Raw genomic sequence first — 26720 nt, 5'->3', positions numbered from 1 at the left:
TGCATTTGTGGAAGGAAGTACTCATGTTTAAATAGATAAGATTTGACAGTTTCTATCTTCCCTCAAGGTTTATAGAATGAGGAATTGTAATTATATATATAATATTTTATATATAATATACTTTCTGTATTATGGTTTACATATAATGTTGCATTATATATAATTCTAATTTTGTAAATCTTATTTACCCTTACACAACCATCAACCATTGTAATTTTCCTTTAGGTCAGCTCCAGTGTTTTTATGTCTTTCTTAGGCTGTGGCAACCAGAATTGTGCTGAGTATTCCAGGACTGGCCTCATAATGGAAAGAGTACTGGATTGGTAGTGAAAACCCTGGCTTTTAAGTCTTGATTCTCTGACTTACTAGCTGTGAGCAACTCATTGAATCTCTCTGGATCTTCGTTTCCTTCTCTGTAAAATGAGGGAATTGGACTAGATCACCTCTAAAGACCCCTTTCAGCACTAAATCAATGAGTTTATGACTCGGACAAGGCTAGGGTAATATTTTCTTTTTCATTTTCCCTTCCTATCAAGTTTTGTTTACTTGAGTTATTGAGTGATGTCTTTAGGAAACAGCATGAAATGACTTCTAAATCCCATTCTTGTTCTCTTAACTGTTCAGTTCTTCACAGTGAAAGGACCAGAATTTAAGAATGCAGCACAGGACTAAGCTATATATCATCATGTACATTTTTAAAAATCCACAAGACAAAAAAGAATTGATGGTAGAATGAAAATTTTTATTTCAAAGTAAAATATTTTGGGGTCAATTGATGTTCTTGGACCTTCCAGTATTAAAAGTGTTATTTTTTTCCCCGAAATGCCTTAATTTCCTCATGCTTGAAACAGGCATGCCTTTCTGCATGTTTATACAACCATGACATTTTTCTAAAGTCTAAATTATGCCCTTGGGCTTTCTCCTATCCACATGCTCCTTAGCAAATTTTAGATTAGTGAGACGAGCCACACTCCTTTTCAGCTGGGATGCTTTATATACTTCACTTAGTGATCATACTGCATTTTATTTCATCTATTTGCTGGCTACTTTTGCAAGACTAAATTGTCTATAGGATGTATTTTAGGAATGGGACTTAAATTGATAATTCCTAAATCTGCTAGTATCAGATTGGAGCCACTACAAAATTCTTAGGTAGACCCCATTTAGCTACAGTGATCAATATACTGGATTAGTTAATTAAAACTACAGCAAGGTGTACTTATTTCTACATGAGAAAACTAGAAATTTTATAGGTGGGAGAACGTTAGAAAATTGTGGCAACAGACCTATAATCTCTGCTATCAGAGGCAGAAGCTGCTGCATTATTGTAGTTGCTGTATGCTGAAGTTCAATGGTTGTTCCCAATGTCCCGACCCAATATGATGAATTCCTGAGAATGGAGGCTGCTCACCCCCCCAGGCTGCCTGAGGAGAGGTAAACTGGCCTAGGTTAAAGATTCTATGCTGACCAGTAGTGGGACCTGGCCTCTGGCTACCACATTTTCAATATGGGATGAGATGGGGATACCGAGTCTAAAAAGATGCCAAGTCCTTAAAAAAAATTGAGATCCCTTGTCCAGATAAGGAAATGGGTTCAGAAGTGTACAGTGATTTGCTCAAGGTCATACAGTAAGTTATTTTCAAAGTCAGGATTAGAACCCATATTTAAAATTGCAGACCACTGCCTTTATTTTAGGATTTGGCAATGGCAATGAAAGAGTGCAAGTGTATACATGTCTAACATTTTAAAGCCCAATATTAAGAATTCATTTCCTCTGGGGAAGAGGGGTGGCTCAGTGGACAGAGCCAGGCCTAGAGATGGCAGGTCCTAGGTTCAAATCTGGCCTCAGATACTTCCTAGCTGGGTGGGCTTAGGACCCTGGGCAAGTCACTTAACCCCCCCCCACCCCCACCCCCATTGCCTAGCTCTTACCACTCTTCTCTCTTAGAATCAATACACAGTATTGATTCTAAGATGGAAGGTAAGGGTTTAAAAAAATAAAAACTAAAAGAGAGTTCATTTCCTCTTTACAGTTGTCTTTTGATGCATTGTGTACCTTTTGCACAAGGATTATTTATTAGTCCCACTGTGTCTATGGCTAGATTCCTTCTTGTTGTGTGCAAAAAAACTTTAGTGGCTTCGTTTTTTGTAAATGGTTCTGAACTGCTTCATTTATTTAACTTCTCTGATTTTAGATGATGGTCATTCCATTTTAAAAGATGCCATTTCCTCTGTAAACAATAGCTTTTTTAAAAAATTGCCAGTTAGCTACATAAAGTTGCCTTCCGAATGCCCAACCTTTTAAACATGTGGTGCACCTGGGCTTCCACTTTTTTTTTTTAAGTTTTAGAAATAAATGTTATTTGTTCATTTGATAGAGGGGAGAGCTAGAGTCTTCCTGTCCTGTGTCTTTGAGGTTCACATTATTTTTACAGGTTTCAAACTGTATACCTGTACTGCTCCAGCCAACCTGGTGAAAGGGCAGGTTCCCAGGCTAAGTCCATAGAGGTTTATATCATATTGAAAATATAAACGTTCAAATTATAGTCTGTTGAGATGTAAACATAAACATTCACATTTGAGGAACCACCTGGGTAAGGATCCAAGACTTCCCTGCAGCTTCCTATTATTTCTTAAAACAATCTTTTCAAATTTTTTATGTTTTGGCATATTTCCATTTTCTGAAATTTATGCTTATTGATGATTGGGCTTGGATGACTTTAAAACCCACATTCACTTTCATAAATAAGTTGCTGGCAGCCTGGTGTGAATGTAACTAGGTCTGGGTAAGTATTTTCATCTTTCTGGGCCCTTTATTCATGTGTAATAGGATCATCTAAAGCCCTTTCTAGTTCTAATGGTCAGTATGTTTCTATGAGTCTGTAAATAATCTTTCTGTAAATAAGAAATGGAAGCCATACCCTGGGATCTATCTTAATCTTGTGATAAAGTGGCATTTAATGATAACTATTTAAATTACGTTTTATAATTATCTCAGTCAGCTTTCCATTGTGGAAAATGGCAGATTTCCAAACCTTTGCCCCAATCTGGGAGTGAGTTCATATGCCTTACAAGTGATTTCACTCCTGCAGGTGAAGGATTCTCTTGGGAGGCTACTCTCGAGTAACCTATGTGCGCTTGCGCGTTGGGACCCCTTTGTTGCTACCCCCCCAACCTCTGGCCTGACCGCGCTTGCGCAGTGGGTCCTGCGCCGACAAGTGTATTAGAGCCCGGGATCCGGCTGGGGGCGAACAGACCTCGAGCAGCCGACGGAGCTGCCGGGTCTCTTACCGGCGCTGCTGCTACCTCTACCGCTTACCTCGTAGTGCCGCGGGGTCAGGGCTGGGGCCGTGCGGAGAGGGGCGGCCTCCCTACCCAAATCGCTATGATGTCGTCCTCAGCTGCGATTTACGTGCTGTCCACCCTGGGGGGCTATGCAGTGACCTCGTTCCTGCTGCTCAAGTACCCGACCCTGCTGCACCAGAGGAAGAAGCAGCGATTCCTCAGTAAACATATTTCTCACCGCGGAGGTGAGCACGGTGGCCGCCAGCAGCGGCAACGGCGTAGTGGGGTGGGGGGTGGGGGAGGGAGGAGAGGGATAGCCCCCTCCTGGGGAGAGGAGCTGGAGCCAGGGAGGGGTGCGGGGAGGCGGAAGCGTAGGTGTATGGTACCCCTGGAGCTGCAGCGGTGTTGGTGGTGGTGTAACGAGGGGCGGAGGGTCTCTAGAGGAAAGTAGCCGCGAATGCACGGGGTCGCCTTAAGGGTTTCCCTGAGGACGCAGGGGCGCTGTAACGATGGCCCCGCGTGGGGGACATAGGGGTACCAAGTGGAGGCTACAATGTCATTGTAATGGGGTTCCTGCTTGAGAGGGACTCTGGGGTGCTGCGTGGGAAAGTGGGGGTACCGAAACCATGGTCCTGTGTGATGGACCTGGGGGTTGTAACGATGGTTTCTGGTCCCTAGTGGGGGTGGGGGAGGATGCAAGGATGTTGTAACGGGGGTCCCAGGTTGGGGGGGTTCTAGGGAACTCCATAATGATGGCTCAGGTGCCGAAAGGAGAAATCCCATAACGGGGTTCGAAGGTGGGAGATGACGGAGAGTCATATCGAAGGTCTCAGGCTGGGGCTGGCTGGGGCATTCTACCTGGCGTATTTCCCTGTCTAGAGTCCCTTTAAAGTAGAGGCAGAATAAGCTTGAGGGATTTGGGGTGTTGCAAGGAATTGCTGGAAATGGATTATCAAGGGATATGACAGTGAGGAAGGGGATATCTTGGGGTCACTAGTTGAACAAAGAGGGAGAGAAACTCCTGAAGAATTTGGAAACGGCCTCTAGCTCTTGTAGGTTTGAGAGGCGACTCCCCCAGGCTTCTTTGGATGGTCTTGCCTGTGGAAAGGATCCAGGGCCCAAGGCTTGGAGCAGTGAGCTCAGCTTATGCACCTACCTGTAACCATGGTTTCAAGCCTTAGCTTCTCAGACCACCAACTTGGAGTGGGGAAAATTAAGGCTCAGCTATAATGACTTTCTCAAGGTTATTGCAAATAGCATCTTTGCAGGGCTACAGAAAGAACCTCATATCTTCTGGCTCCCACCTGTTCAGTCAGTACAGCCCCAACACGGTACCCCAGCAGGAATAAACAGATAGTTAAATGATTAAGAATACCTAGGTTCAGATCTCACTTCTGACATTGCTCTCTAGGTCCTGGTTTCCTCAATTGTAGAATAAAGGGGTTGAACTAAACAGTTTCTGAGGAGTCTCTAAAGATCTTAGTATATGAAAAGATTATTTTGCTAGTAGAAGCAGGCCTGGATTCTCCAACTCTAAATTTTTTCAGGTACATTTTTCAGAGGTCATTGCCTCTGTATTTCAAAATAATGTGTGCTTAAATTCAGCAAACTTTTTTAGTGTCTCTTCAGTTACAAGGCACTGTGCTAGGCAATAAGATACAAAGACAAAAAATAAAAGTTCTTAATCTCAAGAAACCAAACATTTGTGTTCCTGGAGCTGTTCTAGGTGCTACAACTAATATAACCATGGCACCCACCAGCACCAAGCTATTATTCACATTAAGAATTTAAGAATTATTTAGAGATTAACTTTAAGACCTAGAAGTTTACCATTTTAACTTGAATTTTTAAGTCTACTAGCCCCCTTTAGGATGAAGGCAAACCTAAACTTTAAAATGTGGTGGAAATATCTCTCATTTGTCATTCATTCATTCATTGAATTGTCATTTATTTTCATTGGCAGTTATTTATTAATTGTGTATTATGTGCCAGGACTGGGTTAAACAATCAAGAAAAGGAAAAGGCTTACCTAAAGATGGACTTAACCTTTATTCTAGTAGGTTTCTGTTGAGGTAGCGTGTTAGGGTTAAAGTTTTTCACTATTCACCAGTTGTTAACTACCTAAATATGGCTCACTTTATTTCCTTTCTAGTAACCATGGTTGTATATCCTTCATGACTAATTGTCTCATCCAAAGCACTACACACCAAGCTTTAGGATTGTGTCCTTTGCCCTATGATCAATTTTCATTGGTGATTATTCTGTTGAGGATAAGGTAAATAAGAGGAAAAGAATTAAAATGAAAGTGATAGACCTAAAATTCTATTAGATCAGAGGTTATCATTAAATGAAGTCGTATATGTACAATACATGCAGTAAAGAGGCAGCTTGGTGGTAGGATGGTTAAGAGTCCTGGGTTTGGAGTAAGGTAGACTTGAGTTCAAATATCACCTCAGTGCTCACATACTTTGCCAACTGATGTGATTTTGGGCAAATCACTTAACAACTGCCTGCCTTTGTTTCCTCAACTACATAAAGGGGATAATAACACCTACCTCCCCAGGGTTGTTGTGAGGATCAGATAAAATATTTGTAAATTGCTTGCACAGTTTCTGGCAAATAGGATGCTATTTAAATGCTAGCTATTAGTATTGTTGTTATTATTATTATTATTGTTAAAGTCTTATATATGTAAGACATTCAGGAATTCTTAATAAAGTAGTAGGAAAAAAACCCCTAGAGTTGGAGTCAGCAGATCTATGTTGGAATCCTGGTTTTGTACTGCACACTTAATGGCTATGTGACTTGAGGTGTTCCCTTAAATTCTCTGAATTCCCTAATCTATAAAATGAGTATAATAGGAGTGATACTGTCTACCTTACAAGGTTGTAGTAAGAACAAAATAAGATGATGTTCAGAGTACTTTGTAAATTGTAAAGTGTTCTTTGAATGTCAGATATTCTGGTGTGCAGTTAAATTTTTATACTAATAAAAGTAACTCATGTTTTTTGACGGCTGGAACTTAGATCACCATTGAGTTGTAAAGCTGGAAGGTATGTTGGAAATCCTGTGTCCTCACCCAGTGGAATCCTAATCTCTTGAGTATAGACAATCTTTTGATAACAAATTTTGAAGACCTCCCACTTGATAGTAGTTATACAATTATTACAACATTGATTGAGGAGTACATAATGGAAATGATCCCTGCATATGAATTTGGTTCACCGGTATTACTCTCCTCCTCATTTCACATATATGAAAGGTCAAATTAGTGAGGTTGAGTAACTGGCCAAACTAGTTATTCACTCATACAACTAGTTAATCACAGAACTGGGACTAGAAATCAAGTTTCCTACTTTGTAGTATGCTGTTCATCCCATCTCCACAGGCTGCTAGCAAGTTATTTCTATGTACTTCTGTATTTATTGGATTAAATTAGAATATATGTAGAATGTGATATGTCTGTGAAGTATCACATAAATCTCAGTATGTACTTATTGTTTATATATTTATGTTATACAAGTATATTTAAAGATGAGTAACTGAACATTGCTTTTTCATGTGAGTCTTGCTATTTTTGCTGACATGGAAAATCTGTTTATAGCTCTGTGCAGTGTGGTCTTGAAGGTGTTATAGTAAATGATATATTAATTTCTCTTAAATGATACATATATGGTATAAAGAAGCTCCAAGTTACATAGTGAATGTGGTTTGAAAAACACTGTATAACTTAAAAACTGTTCCTGAATGAATGTTCCTGAGTATTCAAGATAGAGACTCATTACTAAGATTTACTGATAGTACTTTTTAAGAATATATAAAATCAAAATGCTGTCATGAAATGAATAATTCTAATAAGACAGTTGATCCAAATTAGAAGTTGCCAGGTGACATAGAGGTTGTTGTGTCCGGTGTTTTCAGCTGTGTCCCACTCTTCATAACCCTATTTGGATTTTCTTGGCAGTGATACTGGAGTGGTTTGTCATTACCTTCTCTATCTAGTGTTACTAATGAGGAAACTGAGGCAGACAGGGTTAAGTGACATGCAGGATCACACAGAGAATAAGTATCTGAGGCCAGATTTCAATTTGAGAAGATGAGTCTTCTTCCTGACTCTGTCCATGGCACCACCTATTTGCACAAGAGACAGTGCCCAAGACATACTTGATTTTACTTTGCAGTATTAGCCTGTACCTCTTTTGTTTGGTGAAAATCGTCTCCTCACTTTGACTCATTGCTACGTTGCAGAACCTTCTCATACTGTGTAAAAGTGGAGTTATATCACAAGAAGTTCAAATATTGATCACACTATGTAAAATGTGTAACTTGAACCTGTTTAAGAGTGGGCAGGAATTTAACTGCTTTAACTTTCTTTTTTAATTGAGAAAAGGTGAAGTATTCCAAGCTTTTGAATTTTTGTTCTTAAAGTTCACCAAAAGAAGTCTAATTATTTTAAGTATATTTCCAAAAACAAAACTACATGTAAGAAAAGAGGGAAGCTTTAGACTAAACAGCAAAAGATGTATGCATTGTTGACTTTGATCTTCTTGTGATGTCTTTGGAGAAGAATCAAGAAAAAAATCACATTCTTGTCTTTGTTTTTTCAGATGACTTTGTTTTAATGCCTACGTACCATAAGAAAGAAACAAATGGTCTTTACACTTCTGATTTGAGACTATACCATACTTTTCTGGGGGAAAAAATCAACAACCATTTATTAATCACTTACTATTGAAGTACTGAACTAGACACTAAAGGTATAACGACAAGAATAAAAAGTGACTCTGTCCTTGAAAAAATTATATTTTATATTGAGGGGGAACAAGTACAGTGACAAGTATAAAATACATGCAAAGTAATCTAGTTAGGGGGAAGTTAGGTGGCTCCATGGTTTGAGAGCCAGGCCTAGAGACAGGACAGGTCCTGGGTTCAAATTTGACCTCAGACACTTCCTAGTTGTGTGACTCCTGGGCAAGTCACTTAACCACCATTGCCTGACCCTTACCCACTCTTCTGCCTTGGAACCAATACACAGTATTGATGCTAAGATGAAAGGTAACAGCTTGAAAATACGTCAACAAATAAATACCAGGTAATGGGATATGGGCCAGTGAGGGAATAGTAAGCCAGCTGGAGGAGTGATGTGGGTAAACTCAAGAAAGGCCTTAAGTAGGAGGTGGTATTGGAGATTAGTTTTGGAAGAAGCTGGGGTTTATGAGAGATAGAGAGAAATTGGGAGGGAATGTATTCTAGCCACCTGTTACAAAGGTAGAGACCAAAAATAGAATGCTGAGTGTGAGGAACAGCAAATAGATGGATGGGGCACAGAGTGTCTTAGGGAGAATAATAAGCCTGGAAAAGGTAAAAGCAGAAGCCAGGTATAAGAGGCTTTAAATGTCAAACAGAAATTTTGTTATATTTGGTCCTAGATGTGGAGGAAGCAATTTGAGCTTTTCTGAGGCTGTGTTTTAGGAATATCAACTTGACTGCTCAGTGGAGGAGGGATTAAAGAAGAAGAAACTGAAAAGGAGGCTCTAGGTGAGATATGGTGAAGGTGGGCTTGAAGTTGCTTGTGACCATTAAGGTGACAGATGGGAGAGATAATAAATAATGTTGATAATCATCAGCATTTTTATAGTTATAAAGTTTGCAAAATGCTTTACAAATGTTATCTCATTTGATTAAGCAATCCTTGATGGTAAATTATATTATTATTCTCATTTTACAAGATGAAGAAATTTAGTTAAGGAAGTAGAATCTACAGGACTTCAAGTATGACTCCAAGGTTGCAAACTTGGATTAACTAAAAATATTGTAGTGCTTTCAAGAAAAATAGGGAATTTAGAAAAAGGATGGTTTTTGGTAGAAGGATAATGCATAGAAAAGAATATTCTTTTGTATTTGATCTAAAAATGTCTATTAATATTTTTATTTATAGACAGGTGGAGATATCACTGTCACAAAAAGGAAGGCAGTAGGGAGTAGTGTATTGAAAGTTGGTCTTGGAGCCAAGAAAATCTGGATCCAAGTTCCATCATGGACACCTACTGGCTGTGTGACCCTGGGCAAATCATAAACCTCTCTGTGCTGTTGGCTAGATGTGTCAAACACACTGCTCACATACCCACATACAACATTAGGAAGTGAGGCCCAAACCATATTAAAATGTAATTGGGAAGTAGCTAACAAAATAAATAAAAATATTGTATAATATACATAATTTTAATATGTGATTTTGAGAGTATTTAACATTCCTGATTCTCCATATTTGGAAATGGAATAAATGGAAATTATTGATTATAATGTGCCATATTCACATGACTAAGTATACATCATAACTTAGACGTATAAGTTGATTTTTTTTTTTAGGCAAACAGGGTTAAGGTGACTTCTAGGAAGTGTCTAAGGTCAAATTTGAACCCAGGTCTTCCTGACTTCAGGCCTGGCTCTCTACTGTGCTACCTGGCTGCCCTTAAGTTAATATTTTTATTGAATATTCAATAGCTCCATAATATACCTTCAAGAGTCAATAACTATCCTATATCTGTGAGAGACACAAGGGGATAGGATCTACGGTACCTGTCCTCAAATGGAAATCAAAACCTAGTTTGGAAATTCACAGTTGTATGTAAGAGACTAAGAGGCTTTTATATAATGGTCCACTACTTACCAATAAGTAAATACAGCAATCAAAACAGCATGGATAAAGTACTTTTAAGATTTACAAAGTCTTTTCTTTACAATAGCTCTGTGTGAGAGTGCTAGATTCCTTTTACTAGATGAGGAAAATTGAAGCCCAGAGAATTAGTCTTCCCTATGGTACCATAGGAGGAAGTAGCAAAGACCCTGGTCCCTTGACCCAAATCCAGGGCAGTTTTGAGTACACTCTAGTGTAAAACATGTACATATTGATAGAGAAGTGTGAATGAATTAGCAAAATTGGGCTATTCAGGGAAGACTTTCTTGAGAAATTGAGTAATACTTTCTTAAAAAGGTAAAGAGTAGGTAGGAGGGCATATGCAAAAGTATGGAGTCAGGAATGTATAAATCATGTGAGGGACAGCATGGAACTTGACTCCCATAAATAAGAGTAACTTCCACATTGTTTCCAATGATTACCATTTTCAGAACTGGGCACTGTTTGTGACTTCCATGAGAAAAAAAATTATTTATGGCAAGTCTGTTTCTGGGAATGATCTGTGATAATTTAGACTGAAGGAAATTCCAAGATATTTCATGAAAGAAAGAAAGCCAAATAATTCCTTGAAGAATGACAGACCTTTTAGTTAGGGTCCTAGTTAAAATCAGACTCCCATTGTATAATTCATAAGAAGTAATTTGCAGGCATTAACATTATCAAGTTTTAAAATGATCTCTACAAATGTAAATGAGGGAATAAGGAATACTAATGAGTTTCACTTTTAAATTTGAAGCAAGGGAAAAATATATAATTATACCTGATATTTATCATGTTTTTTAGCTACCTTGTAGAGGGCTAGCTATGAAATTTTCATTAATAAACTTACTAATAGTGTGAATGATCTTAAATAATATCATTTATGTGCCTTATATATCAAATGAGTCATTGATAAGATGTATGAGACTCTAGGAAATTGGTATGTATGTAAATGTTCTTAGTTAGAAATTATTTATGTTTCAAAGCCCCTTACTCCTTCACACTTTTTCCTACTCTTACCAAATCTAAAGTGTTTCTATTTGCCCTTTGGGCTTCTAGAAGATGTGGTTCTTGCCCCAAGGGTGTTTACATTATTATATGTAGAAAGATTTGTATGGCATTGTGGGATTTCAGGTTGAGATTTGCAGTTAGGATTTCACTGTTGAGACTGACTTTGAAAGCAGAACAGCAGCTTCTTTTCCAGTTGTAGTCTTAGAAAATAACCTGAAGTACTGAGAAATTGAATGACTTGCCAAGAGTTATACAGTTGGTACCTGTCAGAGGACTTAATGGCACCTGGGCAGGCTCTTTCTGCTCCATCCTGCTTCATGAAGAGGGTAAATAACCCCCATCTTACAAGAGGACAATTTCATACTAAGCTGTAAACTGATTAAAAGAGTATGATAGGAGTTCAGAGGAGAGAGCTATCAGAGATCAGTGTTAGGTAAAATAATCTCTAAAACCAAAGGATCATGGGCCTCAGGAGGTAGGCCTCAGGCTCAGAAATAGGATTTGGAAATTGTAAGCAAAGGGAAAAAAAAAGAGTGAGAACAGAAAAAGACTGGCAAGAATGGAAGAAAGAGAGAAAAGGGGTGACATAAAAACAGAGGACTTAAAGTCATGATACCACCTCATATTCATACAGTGCTTATGATCCACAAAGCACTTTTTCCTTACAGGACAAGACCCTGTGAGATAAATAATGTAAATGTTATCTTTCAGTAAATCACTTAATGTCTCTCAGCTTCATTTTTCTTCATCTATAAAACAGGTAGCATAATTATCCCTGCTTGTATTCCAGTGTTATTGTGAAGATCAAATGAAATAATGTATGTGAAAGCACTTTGAAAGCAAGCATAAAGTGCTTTTGTTATTTTAGGAATGGTACTCTTTTCAACGAGGTGGCATAGTGGATAGAATAACAGGTTTAGAGTCAGAAAGACTCATCTTCCCAAATTCAAATCTAGGCTCAGATACTTACTTGCTGTGTGATCCTGGGCAAGTTACTTAATCTTCAATTTCCTTATCTGTGAATGAGCTGGAGGAGGAAATCGCAAATCACTCCAGTATCTTTGCCAGGAAAACCCCAAATGAGGTCCCAAAGAGTCAGACATGATTGAAGAACAACTGCAAACTCTGCCAGGGAGAAACCAGTGTCAAGGAGATGAACCACAAGGCTGTTGTAATCAGGATATGAGATGATGAACACATGGGATTGTGTAATGGCAATGAAAATAGCATCCAAGAGGTTAAATCCAAGAGACATTTTGGAGGAAGAAAAGGATCAAGTAGAGTGATTAGATTTAGATTCACCAAGGCCTTTCACACTAAAAATCTCCTGCTTCACCTATTTCTCACTTTTAACTTGACTTCTCTTTAATCCTTTTCTTTTTCTCTTCAGTCACTCTTTTTAGCCACTTTCTTTCTACTTTTACTTTCTTCCTTATCTGTAATAGGCCTTTCCACTCTAAGTAGTCTCTTTCACTCTTGAATATCTCTCTCTTTCCCTTTCTATCTTTTCTGTTCAGCTAATCCTGAAACTGGCCTTTGTTATATCTTCATGGGAGTCACTAAGCACAGGGAGAAGTTATTAAACCATTTGAATAGGATCCTTTTCTAACCTCACTTTGGCGGTATGACCATCTTTTTATTTCCTTATATTTGTTCAAGTGTGTATGTAGAGAAAGAGAGTGCTTACATTCATATAGCACTTACACTGTGCTAATAAGCACTTTACAATTATTGTTTCATTTGATCCTCACAACAACCCTAGGAGGTAGTTGCTTTATCATCTTCCCTTTACAGATGAGAAAACTTAGGGAAACAGAAGTGCCTTGTCCATGTCACACATCTAGTAGGTGTCTTGAGACCCACTTAAAAACTAAGTCTTCCCAGCCCAGAGCTCTATTGAGTATATCATTTAGTTTCCCCTATCACATTTACCCTCTGCAACTATTTGTGCCTCATCTGTCCTTTCAAACCCTAAACTCTGTCCTTCCCCACTCAATCCTCTTCCTCTCCCCTCCTGCTCCTCTCACCACTCCCTCTCTCCCTGCCTCACCTCTCTCCTTCTCTCCTGTAGAATTGTCATTAGGGGATAGGGCCTGAACTTCATTCCTGGGGGGAACTTCCAAGTGAGAAAACACCCATTTCCTGTTACAGGTTGGTACCTTAGAGAGTTGCTATGAGCTGGAGACTTGCTTGACCATTGTTGGATGTCCCCTATGTGTTTAAAACAAGACTTGAACAAAGATCTTTGTGGCTTCAAGCCTGACTCTCTAGTCATTACTGCATACTGCCTCTCCCCAGAGCTGCTTTGAACAAACAGATCACTTTGCCTTATACTTCATTGATAATATAGAAGCTACAAATTCCTTCAGTTTATGTTCAAAGCTCAAAGATGCATTGCCCCTCAGGGGGACACCTCCTCCAGTTTCAGATGATACGGTGAGTCCTTACTTTGCCAAAGCTAAATTTATCCCCCATTTATTCCCCAGCCCTGGTGTAAGTAGTTTTTCCTATAATTAAACTGTTCCTTCAAGAACCACACATGACCACTTTATCACCAAAATCATTTCTTGACCAATGTTATATTATTTGGAATAACTTGAACTAAAAGAGGGATCATGATGTAGAATAGAGTGTTGAACTTAGATCTAGGTTCAAATACTACCCCAGAGGCCTCAGATACTTTTCTAGCTGTGTGACCTTGGACAAATCACTTAACTCCCATTGCCTAGCCCTTACTGCTCTTCTGCCTTGGAACCAAGACACAGTAAGTGCTGACTCTAAGACAGAAAGTAAGAGTTAAAAAAAAACCAAAACAACCACAACAAATACTACCTCAGACTACTAGTTATGTGACTGGGTAAGCCACTTAACTTTTTTGTGCTTCACTCCCCTCATCTGTTACAGTGAGAGGCTAGACTCAATGACTTTTTTTTTTTTTAAACCCTTGTACTTCGGTGTATTGTCTCATAGGTGGAAGATTGGTAAGGGTGGGCAATGGGGGTCAAGTGACTTGCCCAGGGTCACACAGCTGGGAAGTGGCTGAGGCCGGGTTTGAACCTAGGACCTCCTGTCTCTAGGCCTGACTCTCACTCCACTGAGCTACCCAGCTGCCCCTAGACTCAATGACTTTTACAGTCTTGGTTCTAAATTCATGTTGCTGTGGCAACAAACTTTACTGATTTTCTACCTACATTTCTGATCAGTCTTTTTCTCTATTTTATTGGTATGCAGATTAATTTCAGATCTGTTTATCCGGGCCTGACCTTTCAACCTCCAGTTTCATATTTCCAACTACTTATATTGATTTTATTGTTTAAAAAAAAACCTCTTAACTCTTACTTTCTGTCCTAGTAATAACTCTTAAGGCAGAAGGGCAGTGGGACAGCTAGGTGGCTCAGTAGATTAAAAGCTGGGTCTGGAGTCAGGACGTCCTGGTTTCAAATTTGACCTTAGACACTTCCTAGCTATGTGACCCTGAGCAAGTCACTTGACCCCCATTGTCTAGTCCTTACTACTTTTCTGCCTTGGAAGCAATACTTAGTATTGATTTCAAGATGGAAAGTTAAGGGTTTTTTTTTTCCCCTAATGAGCTTACATTTCATTGAATTAAGCAACATAGATATATAGAGAGATAAATACAACATAGATAAAAGGTAAATGCAGTTGTTTTTAGTAATAATTGTGGAGGAAGACAACCAATAGCTGTGAGGGATCAAGAAGAAGAAAGTAAGGGTTTAAAAAAAAAGATGGGTAAAGGCTAGCCAAATAGCATTAAGTGACTTGCCCAAGGTCACACAGGTAGGAAGTGTCAAACCCAGGAGTGAAGAGAATTATAAATAAACTGATAAATGACTAAATGAGGCTAAGCTGCTTACATTCAGATATGGGGAGATAAGTATGTCCCTTCTCAACCCAACCATTATCAGGGTTCAGAGTGAGAGTCCAGTTAGAACGATGTCCTGATCTTGAGAAAATGTCAAGAGAGAAGAAGAGAAATAAAATACCTTTTGAGGTAAAGGGGAGCAGGGAAGGGAAAGCTGTCTCAAATAATGAGGATGCACAAGGTCCCTGCCTATACAAAGGGGAGGAACTGGTGTAAGCAACTGATACAAACCTACTTTCATATGAATTGGTCAAAAACAAGGAGAATAAATAGACATGAACACATGGTCAAGTACTGAAATATATTTCACTCAATAGAAAAATAAGAGGAAAAGGAGCAAAAGAGGGAGGGAAAATTAGAGAGGATAGATATGGGAAGACTTAGCCCAAAGCAAAAATGTCCTTTAAGGACATACAAAAATATATCTCTTGAAGTGACAAGGAATGGGAATCCGAAAAGGGGGATATAAAAGGGAACAGGTAAACAAGTTATGATGTATAAATGTAATGGTATATTAATGTGCAGAATTCTTATCAGCATAATTACTGAGCAGATTTTTAGGGGACTAATGAAACATGCTACCCATCTCTTGACAGAGGTGAAGGACTCAGAATGCAAAATGAGACTTCTTTTTGGACATGGCCAATGTAGCAATTTGTGATTGACTATACATGTTTATAATGGGTTGTATTTTTCTTGTGATCTCAGCTCTAGAGGTAGGGGAGGAGGGTAAGAATGAAGATCTTGGCTGTAAGACAAGTACAAAATTTTAAAACTCAGTCATTTTTGATTTTCCTAACTAATTCCCCCAATCCAATCAGTGGCTTTAGATTCTATCTCTACATTATCTATCTACATCATCTTCCACTCTCCTTCCAGCCTTAACATTATATTTCCTCACTGCTCTCCTTACCCCTAGTCTCTTAGAACTTTTCCATCTTTCATATCCCAACTTAAAGCATAGATTTGGTTATAATGCTGTCCCTCTCAAATTATTTAGGGTGCCCCTATTATGAATAACAGACATAGTCCTTAGGCTGACATTTAAGATTCTCCATAGTTTGACTCCAACATTAGATATAAGACTTTTTATATGCTGTATATTTTAGTTAAAATTCTTCTAGTAGTGGGCAGCTGGGTAGCTCAGTGGATTGAGAGTCAGGCCTAGAGACGGGAGGTTCTAGGTTCAAATCCGGCCTCAGCCACTTCCCAGCTGTGTGACCCTGGGCAAGTCACTTGACCCCCATTGCCCACCCTTACCACTCTTCCATCGAGGAGCCAATACACAGAAGTTAAGGGTTTAAAAAAAATTCTAGTATTCATTCTTCTCTATACATCTATGCACATTCTACTGTATTCTCTCTAAATATTTGTGGAAATCTTTCTCTTTAAGACCCATGGAATCTTCTCTGACCATTTCTCTCTGAAGCACACTCTCCACCCCCTAAGCTACCTAAGTTAGCTAAGTGATCTCTTCTGTAAATTCTATAAAACTTTGTAAGCACTTAAGCTAGTAAACCTTAAACTACACTAGATCTTTTGGAACACCCCATGTAATGACAATTGTCTGCCCCCTTATTAGATCTTAAGTTCTTGAGGACAGAGACTTCTGTATCTAAGTCTTTTTCTCCTCAGTGCCTAGGATAATGTATTTTATCTAGAAGTTAGGTACTTAACAGATGAATGTTTTAACTTTATTATTTTCTTTCATCAATTCATTTCTAAAGCAACTGCCAAAGTTTTAGATTGGGAGACTGGGGAAATGGTGGTAGTACATACTGAAGTGGAACAATTGAGATGAACAGTCAATTCTGAGGAAAAGATTTGTTTGAATTTGGACTGACAGCCTGTGCTTTTAAATGAGAATGTAAAAGTTTTCAAGAAAAAATTTATCATCAGCCACTTTACTATCAAGAATCTTATTGACATCTAATAGAGATAATTGATAATTAGGTTTTTACAGTTTAAAGTAGACAAAATGTTTTCTTCAAAATAGTCTGTGATATAGTAGTAAATATCTCAGTGTTCTCTTTCCCCTTCTTTAGTTTTTAAATTTTATTTATAACTTTATTACATTCTGACCAATGGCAAAATTCAACAAGATGACAAAAAAAGACCAAAGCAAGAGAACTCTTATTCTTGTCAGTAAGTCAATAAGTATTTAAGTTCTGTTTTATGCCAAGCATTATGCTAGGTACAGGGATAAGATTACAAAGAATACAACAATCCTTGCCCAAATAAAGCTTACATTCTAATGGGAAAGACATCAAGTATGTATATAAATACATACAGCTTAATATAGTCAGTAAATTTAGAAATAAGTCTATACAAAATGGTTAACTGCCAGATAGATTGTGAGGGAAGAACATTAGTATTTCAGGGCATCAGGGTTCACAGCTTTATACAGAAGAGTATATTTTAAGATGCATCTTAAAGTAAAAGAGCAATTCTAGAGGAAGAAGGTAAGAAGGGAGTGTATTCCAGGCATGTGGGATGGAGATGAAATGTCCTGTAAAGAATACAAGGAAAAGATCAGTTTAGCTGGATCTTGGAATACAAAAGGCTGTTATAAAAATCTAGGTTAAGAAGTAATGAAAATCTAAACTAAGAGAATAACTTGTATAAGTGAAGTGAAGAGAAAAGGAGTTAAATGGGAGGCTACCGTGAAGGTAGAAACAGAGAAGCTAATCAGGTATGTGGGATTGAGAAAGAGTGAGCAGTCAAAGATATTAAGATTGTAAATTTGGGAGAATGAAAGGACGATGTTGTCTTTTGACAGAAATAGATTTGGAAGAGAATTGAGTTTGAAGGAAAAGATAATGAGATCAGGTTTGGAACTATTGAGTTTGAGATGTTCAATAAGGACATCCAATTTGAAATGTCCAAGAAACAATTGAAATTGCAGAAAAGGGGATGTGAGTCATCTGCATAGAGATGATAGTTAGACTTAGGAGTTGATGAAGTTAAAAGAGAATATCAAGGAAAAACAAAGGAGAACCTAGGGCAGAGCTTTGGGAAATATATCCACAGTTAGGGGATGTGTCATGGATGATGAGCAAGCAAAGAAGACAGAGAAGGAGCAGAAAGATATGAGATGAACCATTAGAGCAGGGGTCCGCAACCTTTTTGGCCATGAGAGCCATAAATGCCACATTTTTTAAAATGTAATTTCGTGAGAGCCGTACAGTGCTCACAGTGCGCGCTCCTGTAACAGCGCCTGAAAAAAAAATTGACTTTATGGCTCCTGCAGAAAGAGCCATACGTTGCCGACCCCTGTACTAGAGTGTTACTACAAAAATCCAGAGAGGAGAGAGCATCTTGTAGGAGAGGATAGTCCACAGTGTCAGCTGCATTAGGGAGGTAGAAGAAGATTAAGACATTAAATCTTGTCAATTAAGAGATCATTGGGAATTTTTGGTGAGAGCAATTACAGTTGAGTAGGTTGTGAGCCATACTACAAAGGGGTTGATCAGAGAGTGAGAGAAGTAGAAGCATAGTTTGTAGACAGCTTTTGAAAGGAGTTTGGTCAAGAAAGCATCATTGGCCTGATGAACTGTAGAGTACAGAATGAAACATAACATTTTTTACTTTGTTTTTTGCAACATGGCTAATATGGAAATGTTTTGATGACTTTGCATGTATAATCAATATAATGCATATATTGCATTTTTTTTCAAAGAGTAGGAAAGAGGGAGAAATGTCAGACTCAAATTTTTTAATGTATGTTAAAATTTTTTAGTTGTAATTGTGAAATATTTAATTAAATAAAAATATGTCCAGGTGCCAAAAAAGTGTTTGTGAGAACAAATTTCAAAATCAGAAATAATTTTTAGAAAGAAATTGATTAGGTCATTTGGTAGAGGAGAAGAGCTGGAAAAGTGTGACTCACTCTCATTTGTGGTGTGAACACAAACCACATTGTACTCAATTAAGCAATTTTGCAAGGAGTGGATCAGTGGCATAGACTTAGGGTAAATGACCTCAGCAAGACAGTGTATGATAAGCCCAAAGATTCCAGTTTTGGGGACAAAAATCCACTATTTGACAAAAACTGCTGGGAAGGTTTAGATCAACATCTTATACCCTACATAAGATAAACTCAGAATGAGTAAATAACTTGAATATAAAGAAGGAAACCATAAGTAAATTAGGTGAACACAAATCTTTGGGAAAGGAAGATTTCAAGACCAAGCAAGAGTTAGAAAAAATTACAAAATGTAAAATAAATAATTTTGATTACATTAAATTAAAAAGGTTTTGTACAAACAAAACCAATGCAACCAAAATTAGAAGGGAAGCAACAAATTGGGGGGAAATCTTTATATAACAAGAACCTCTGACAAAGGTCTAATTACTCAAATATATAAGGAGCTAAATCATTTATACAAAAAATCAAGCCATTCCCCAATTGATAAATGGGCAAGGAACACAAATAGGCAATTTTCAGATAAAGAAATCAAAATTATTAATAAGCACATGAAAAAGTGTTCTAAATCTCTTATAATTAGAGAAATGCAAATCAAAACAGCTCTGAGGTACCACTTCACACATAGCAGATTGGCTAACATGACAGCAAAGGAAAGTAATAAATGTTGGAGGAGATGTGGCAAAATAGGGACATTAATGCATTGCTGGTGGAGTTGTGAATTGATCCAACCATTCTGGATGGCAATTTGGAACTATGCCCAAAGGGCTTTAAAAGACTGCCTGCCCTTTGATCCAGCCATACCACTGCTGGGTTTATACCCCAAAGAGATTGTGGTGGCAAAAAATTGGAAAATGAGGGGATACCCTTCGATTGGGGAATGTCTAAACAAATTGTGGTATCTGTTGGTGATGGAATACTATTGGCTGAAAGGAATAAAGAACTGGAGGAATTCCATGTGAACTGGAAAGACCTCCAGGAATTGATGCAGAGTGAAAGGAGCAGAACCAGGAGAACCTTATACACAGAGACAGATACACTGTGACACAATCGAATGTAGTGGACTTCTCTACTAGCAGCAATGCAATGATCCAGGGCAATTCTGAGGGGCCTATGAGAAAGAATGCTGTCCACATCCAGAGAAATATCTGGGAGCAAAAACACAGAAGAAAAACAACTGCTTGATCAAATGGTCAAAGGGGATATGATTGGGGTTGTAGTCTCTAAACCAGTGATTCCCAAAGTGGGTGCCACCGCCCCCTGGTGGGTGCTGTAGCCATCCAGGGGAGCGGTGATGGCCACAAGTGCATTTGTGGGGGGTGAATAATTGTAAGGGGGCAGTGATAGTATGTGACAGGGGGAGCTAAGTAATATTTCCTCTGGAAAGGGGGCAGTAGGCCAAAAAAGTTTGGAAACCACTGCTCTAAATGATCACCATAGTGCAAATATCAATAATATGGAAATAGGTCTTGATCAATGACACATGTAAAACCCAGTGGAATTGTGTGTTGGCTATGGGAAGAAGGTAGGAGGAGGGGAGGGAAGGAACATGAATCATGTAACCATGGAAATTTTTTCTTAATTAAAAATAGTAATTTTGTAGGGAGTGCAACTTGAAAGCAAGGTAGATTGAGATATGGAAATCAGTAAATGTAAGCATTCAGTAAAACTTAAATGAACCCCAAACACAAGAGCTGGGTAAGGGGACCCAAAAGGAAGAATGTCTTGGATGGATGCAGAATCTGAGGGAACCTATAATTTGTTGTATCTCTGGCATTCCTGGAGAGTTTACTGAGGTCAGTTTGACATTCTGTATTCAAAAAATCTCTAGTCACATAAAATTGAGTTAAATAGTATAATAGGTGATAAATAATAATCCACATAAGGAAGCAGAAATATTAGCATCTTATACTAGAACCTATATCATACATAGCTCAGTCAAGATAGTTTTACTGTTCTCACATGTTCTGCCTCCGTGCTTTTGTTCAGACTATTTTTTATGCCAGCAATGATCTTTTGACTTTCCTCATGTCTACATAATGAAAGTTCACCTATCCTTTAAACTTTAAAGCCTTGTTAGAATAATTACCACCTTCCTCTCTTGATTTCCTAATTCAGTATTAACCATATTCTACTCTTCCTGAGTCAGGTGGACTCAACTAGAGAAAAGACATATTAAATACTTAACAACATGCAAGACATTGTACTAGGTGTTGGGAAATAAGAAGATGAAAAATCACATGGCATCTGCCTCTAGAGTGCATAAAATATAGGTATTTTGTATGTTAATGTGTATGACCTAGAAAAAATAATAAGAAAATTCATCTGGGAGAATAAAAAAGGTTGAGAATATCCAGGAAATCAATAAAAAAATGTGAAGGAAGGCAGTCTAACAATACCAGATTTCAAACTATATTGAAAAAGTGATAATCATCAAAACAACCTGGTATTGGTTAGTGGATTAGATTAGGTTAATAATACGCAATAGTAAATAATCATACTAATCTTGTTTTTAATAAACCCAGAGATTGAAGCTTTTTGGTGCAATAACTGATAAAAATAGCTGGGAAAATTATAAAGCATTTTGGCAGAAACTAGGTATTGACCAATATTTCACACTATATACCCAAGTAAGTTCAAAGTGAGGCATAAAAAGTGATATATCTTAAGTAAATTAGGAGAGCATTGAGACATTTATCTCAGATCTATGCATGAGAAGAGTATATAAACCAAACCAGAGATAAAGAGGACCATGGGAGATAAAATGGATATTTTTGATTACATGAAATTAAAAAGGTTTTGCACAAACACCATCAATGCAGACAAAATTAAAAGGAAAGCAAGAAACTGGAAAACAATTTTACAGCAAGTTTCCCCGATAAAGTCCTTCTCTCTCATATATAGGAAACTGAACCAAATGTATAAAAATAAGCACCGTCTCCTGATTGATAAATGGTCAAAGGATATTGTGAGAGAGTGAATGGATGAAGGTAGGAGGATTGGAGGAATGGGAGAAAGGAGAGAGGAAGGTAGAGGAAGTGAAAGGAAGTCAGCAGTCCCCAGCCCCAGCAGGGGGAAATTGACCAGAGCCCTTCAGGGGCTCAAACAAAACATCAGAGAGCAACTTTAGGGTTTAGAATAGATGGGTTTTATTTTAATTAGAAAAAGGACGGTTTAGGAAAAACTAGGAGGTAGATAGAAAGGGGAAAAGGCACCGAGAGAGTGCTCAGGATCCAAGAGCCAGCCTGAGAGCATACCCTCCTGGGTAGAGAGAGAGCCTCCAGGGTAGAGAGCAAGAAAAGGCGCCAAACTTTCTCTTTTATACTTTCTCTGACACCTCCCACAAAGGAAGTGGGAGGTGTCAGGGGAAGTTGTAGCAGAGAGAGTCCTGAAAGTTGTAGTCTCCCAAGGCTTATAATTCCAAATGACACAATATGAACAGGCAGTTTTCAGAAAAAGAAATCAAAGCTATTAATAGTCACATTAAAAAATGCTCTAAATTACTATTGATTATAGAAAAGAAAATTTAAATAACTCTTTTCAGATAGCACCTCATAATTATGAGATTGGATAACATGACAGAAAAAGGAAATGAAAAAGTGCCGGAGGGGATGTAGGAAAGAAGGTACATGGTTGAAGTTTTTTTCTCATCCAACCATTCTGGAGAACAGTTTGAAACAATGCCTAAAGAGATATAAAACTATGTATATACCTTTTGACTCTATCTCAAAGAGATTGAAGAAAAAGGAAAAAGGCCGTATGTGTACAAAAATATTTATAGCGATTTTTTTTTGTAGTGGTAAAAAATTAGAAATTGAGATATCCTCCAATTGGGAAATGACTGAAAATGTGGTAGATGATTGTGCTGGAATACTGTTGTATTATAAGAAATGATGAGAGAGATGATGTCAGGAAAACATGAGAAGACTTATGTGAACTGATGCAAAGTGAAGTAAGCAAATCCAGAACATTGTACATAGTAACATCAGTATTGTAAGGATGATCAGCTGTGGAACACTTGACTACTTTGATCAAGATAATGATCCAAGGAAATTCCAAGGGACTCATGATGAAAAAAATGGTATCCACCTCCAGAGGGAGAACTGAGGAACTCTGAATGCAGATTGAAACTTGCATTTTTCTTTTTTCTTTTCTTTTTTTAACATAATAAATTCACTTTTTGGTAAACTTTTATTTACTTTTTTCTGTGGTAGATTTCTTTTTTCCCCCTTTATTTATTTACTTATTACATGTTATAACAAATTTCCATGTAAGTTTTCCTAAGTTATAGGATTGAACTTGTCTCTCCATTCTCTTCTCTCTCCCAGTGCTGGTAGGCAATTTGATCTGGGTTATACATGTATTATCATGTATAACATATTTCCATATTGTTCACTGTTTTGAGTTAATCTTATAAACCCCCCCCCAAACAAACCCAAGTAAACAATTGAAAAATCATATGCTTTCATCTGCATTCTGACTCCAACAGTTCTTTCTCTGGAGGTGGATAGCATTCTTTGTCATAAATTCCTCAAAATCATCCTGGATCATTGCATTGCCGATAAGTCTATCACAATTGATCTTTTCACAACATTGCTGTTACTGTGTACAGTATTTTCCTGATTTTGCATATTTTACTCTGGGTCAGTTCATGTAGATATTTCTAACTCTTTCTGAAATCATTCTGTTCATCATTCCTTACAGCAAAATCACCATTATAGAAGTAGGTCCTTTCCTCCCTTTTCTTTTTCTCTCTTTGGGATACAGACCTAGTAGTGGTGAAACATAGGTTTTCTGTTTTATTTTAATTGCCTTTTTTGGGCAACGTTACAAATTAGGGAAATGCTTTGCATGACTTCATATGTATAATTAATATCATATTGCTTGCCTTTTCAAGGGGAAAGGGCTAAGGGGAGGAAGAAAACTTGGAACTCAAAATTTAAAAAGAATGTTTAAAAATAAAGAAAATAGTTATATGTTTGTCATTTCTTCATATGTTATTAAGTTCCATAAGAAGGGGCTATTTTTCATTTAATTTTCTCTCTTTCTTGGTGTTTATTGAAGGAAGACTCAAGATTGAAATTATCTTTCTTCATTCTACTCTATATCTTATACTGTTGAAATTGCTCTGATTTTATCTTGATGGATAACTTTTTAATTTAACCAGCATAATGATTTTAACATTAGGTAAAACTTGTGTTTAAATGCTGTGCATTATGGTATTTGTTAGGTTGTTTCTTAATTACTTAACAAGCAATAGAAAACACGTAGTAAAAATGAACATTTTACTTTGAAGCAATAAACTATGAAATCATTCAATAACAAATTCTCAAGGGATCAGTGTGGCTTTTTGCTATGGAGAAACTGGTTTCCTATTTCTTTCTTTCTTTCTTTTTTTTTTTAAACCCTTAACTTCTGTGTATTGACTTATAGGTGGAAGAGTGGTAAGGGTAGGCAATGGGGGTCAAGTGACTTGCCCAGGGTCACACAGCTGGGAAGTGTCTGAGGCCAGATTTGAACCTAGGACTTCCCATCTCTAGGCCTGGCTCTCAATCCACTGAACTACCCAGCTGCCCCCTGGTTTCCTATTTCTTTTATGTTGCCAGAATATTTTTCCATATGCATATTAAACATTTAAATCTTTGTTAATATTTTAGTTTGGGGATATTTTGTTAACTTCTATAAATTTTCATTTTATGAGACTATTTTCTGCATTTTCTATTAACTGTAATCACTTTAATTTTTGACTATATTTTTCCTCTGTGCCTATAAAGACTTGTAGAAATTAATTCCATTTAAACATTTGGTATTTCTTCAAATTTGTACTGTGGTAAGCCATCTTCTTTGTCATCCTTTTTGACACAAGAAAACAGGAGTTTGTAACTGGATCATTGTTAGTTATTCTATCTTCTAATGTTGCTTTGGTCATGTTTTAATCATTGTTTGCTCCTGAATGCAGCTGAAGAAACAAAGCTCAGTAAACACTGACCTTAAAACAGTGTCTTTTGAGTTAGGTTACATTTTGATGACTACCTAATGTATGTTCAAAGACAAGTTAGATTTGTCTTCTTAAAATCAGTAATTCAGTCAAGAATTGTACTTTGATATTAAGAAAATGAATAAATGAGAATTTATTTCACGTTTTTACAGGTGCTGGAGAAAACTTAGAGAACACAATGACAGCCTTTCGGCAGTAAGTATGTAAAATGAGACCCCTATGTCAGATGTGCCTTGATAATGGAGAATTGTCTTCACTGAGGAACTAGATATATAATGTTAGTTTCTCTGGTTTTATTAAGACTGCTTTAAAAAAATTTTTTTATTGATGCCCTCTTTGCATAAGTCATTTTCACCCCTTCATTAATCCATCCCTTATGACAAAAGAGAAACAATTAAGTAAAAATACCCAATACAAAGACCATAAAAACTTACTTTGTTTTTAGACTAGTAGACCTTTACTTCCCCTTCTGTGAGAGGGAACTGTTTCATTGTGACTTCTCTAGAACCTTCACTGGTGTTTCCATTACTTTCTTTTAGTTCAGCTTCCCTTTTATTCTTTGTTCTTATTTCACACCATGTCATTTTGCAGAAATATTGTGTCTTTGAAGCCCTTACATTCAACATATCTTTTTTAAGTCCATACCTTTTCTTGTAGAATCCATACTAAGTATTGGTTCCAAAGCAAAAGAACAGTTTAAAGGCTAGGCAATTTGGGGTTAAGTCACTCGCTAAAGGTCACACAGGTAGGAAGTGTCTGAGGCCACATTTGAACCCAGGAACCTACTGTCTCCCAGTAGCCACTGAGCCATTTTAACTGTCCCTACATTCACTATTTGTTGCTGCACAAAACCATTTCATTATATTCAAATACAATAGTTTTTTGCCCTATTTCCTAATTGATTAATACCCACTTTATTTCTAGTTCTTTATTACCACAAAGAATGCCACTATAGATATTTTGGCATATATTGGAACTTTGTTTATATCTTTGACTTCCTTGTGTCTATGCCTAGTAGTAGAATTGGGGGATGAAAGGGTTTGGACAATTTAATCATTTTTTTTCTTAATTCTAAATCTAAAATATTTGGACACTTCATAACTGCCACAAGGCATCAACTTACCTTTTTTATCAGAGCCTATTCAACATCAACTATCAACAATTTTTTTCTTCTTTGCTAGTTTGTGTGGCATGAAGTGAGATATCAAGAGTTGTTTTAACTTCTATTTCTCTTATGCTAGAGATTTGGATTATATTTTGTATATGTTCCTTTCAAGTTTGCAAATCTTCTTTTGAAAACCATTTGTTTAAATCCTTTGATTATTTTTATTTGGGTATGGATGATTTTTGGTTTTACACAATTATATCAATTCCTTGGAAAGTTTGGATATTAGACCTTTATCAGTGATATTTGATTTGATGCAAATGTTTTTCTCATTTTGCCTTTTCTCTTTGTAATTTTATTCCTACAAAATCTTTTTAATTTAATGTAGTTGAAATTACCTATTTTATGTTTTGTGAACTCCTTTATCCCTTGTTTATAAAACTGCATTAAAAAACTTATTAAATGCTTGTTATAGTGTTTGGCTTCTATATAACTGAAAAATTAGGAACCATAGTTTTTCAAGCTGAAAGAAAACATAACAATGAACAAAACTGATGTTAGTCAGTCTCAGAGAATGCTGATTGAATTTATAGAGATGAGTGTCTCTAGCCCTTTGTGTTTTCCTCAGACTCTTTTAGCCTTTAAAAATTGACTTATTGTCTCCTTTGAAAAAATAAATCATAATGTATATGTTGCTAAATAGTTTACAGGGAAGCAGAAAGAGGAGACTGAAATGAACTCTTGAGTGAATTGTTCCTTGTTTTAGTGGACTAAATGGATAACAACAGTATATATAATGAAAAGATTTTCTTTTCCCTTAAAATCCAAAAGTGAATT

General features: G+C 37.2%; 1 protein-coding gene across 1 annotated transcript in view; it reads left to right on the top strand.

Annotated features, from left to right (window-relative positions):
- Positions 1 to 3273: 3273 nt before the first annotated feature.
- The window catches only part of GDPD1 (glycerophosphodiester phosphodiesterase domain containing 1), a 58448-nt gene continuing 35001 nt past the window's right edge, over positions 3274 to 26720 (top strand). The window contains exons 1-2 of the mRNA XM_044671671.1: positions 3274 to 3530; positions 24931 to 24973. Of these exons, the coding sequence (XP_044527606.1) occupies positions 3386 to 3530; positions 24931 to 24973 (188 nt within the window). The 5' untranslated portion in view covers positions 3274 to 3385. The remainder of the gene's footprint in view (positions 3531 to 24930; positions 24974 to 26720) is intronic.

This window comes from Gracilinanus agilis, chromosome 4 (assembly GCF_016433145.1).
Source record: "Gracilinanus agilis isolate LMUSP501 chromosome 4, AgileGrace, whole genome shotgun sequence".
Taxonomy (NCBI): Eukaryota; Metazoa; Chordata; class Mammalia; order Didelphimorphia; family Didelphidae; genus Gracilinanus; species Gracilinanus agilis.
This window is presented reverse-complemented; position numbering and strand designations above follow the sequence as displayed.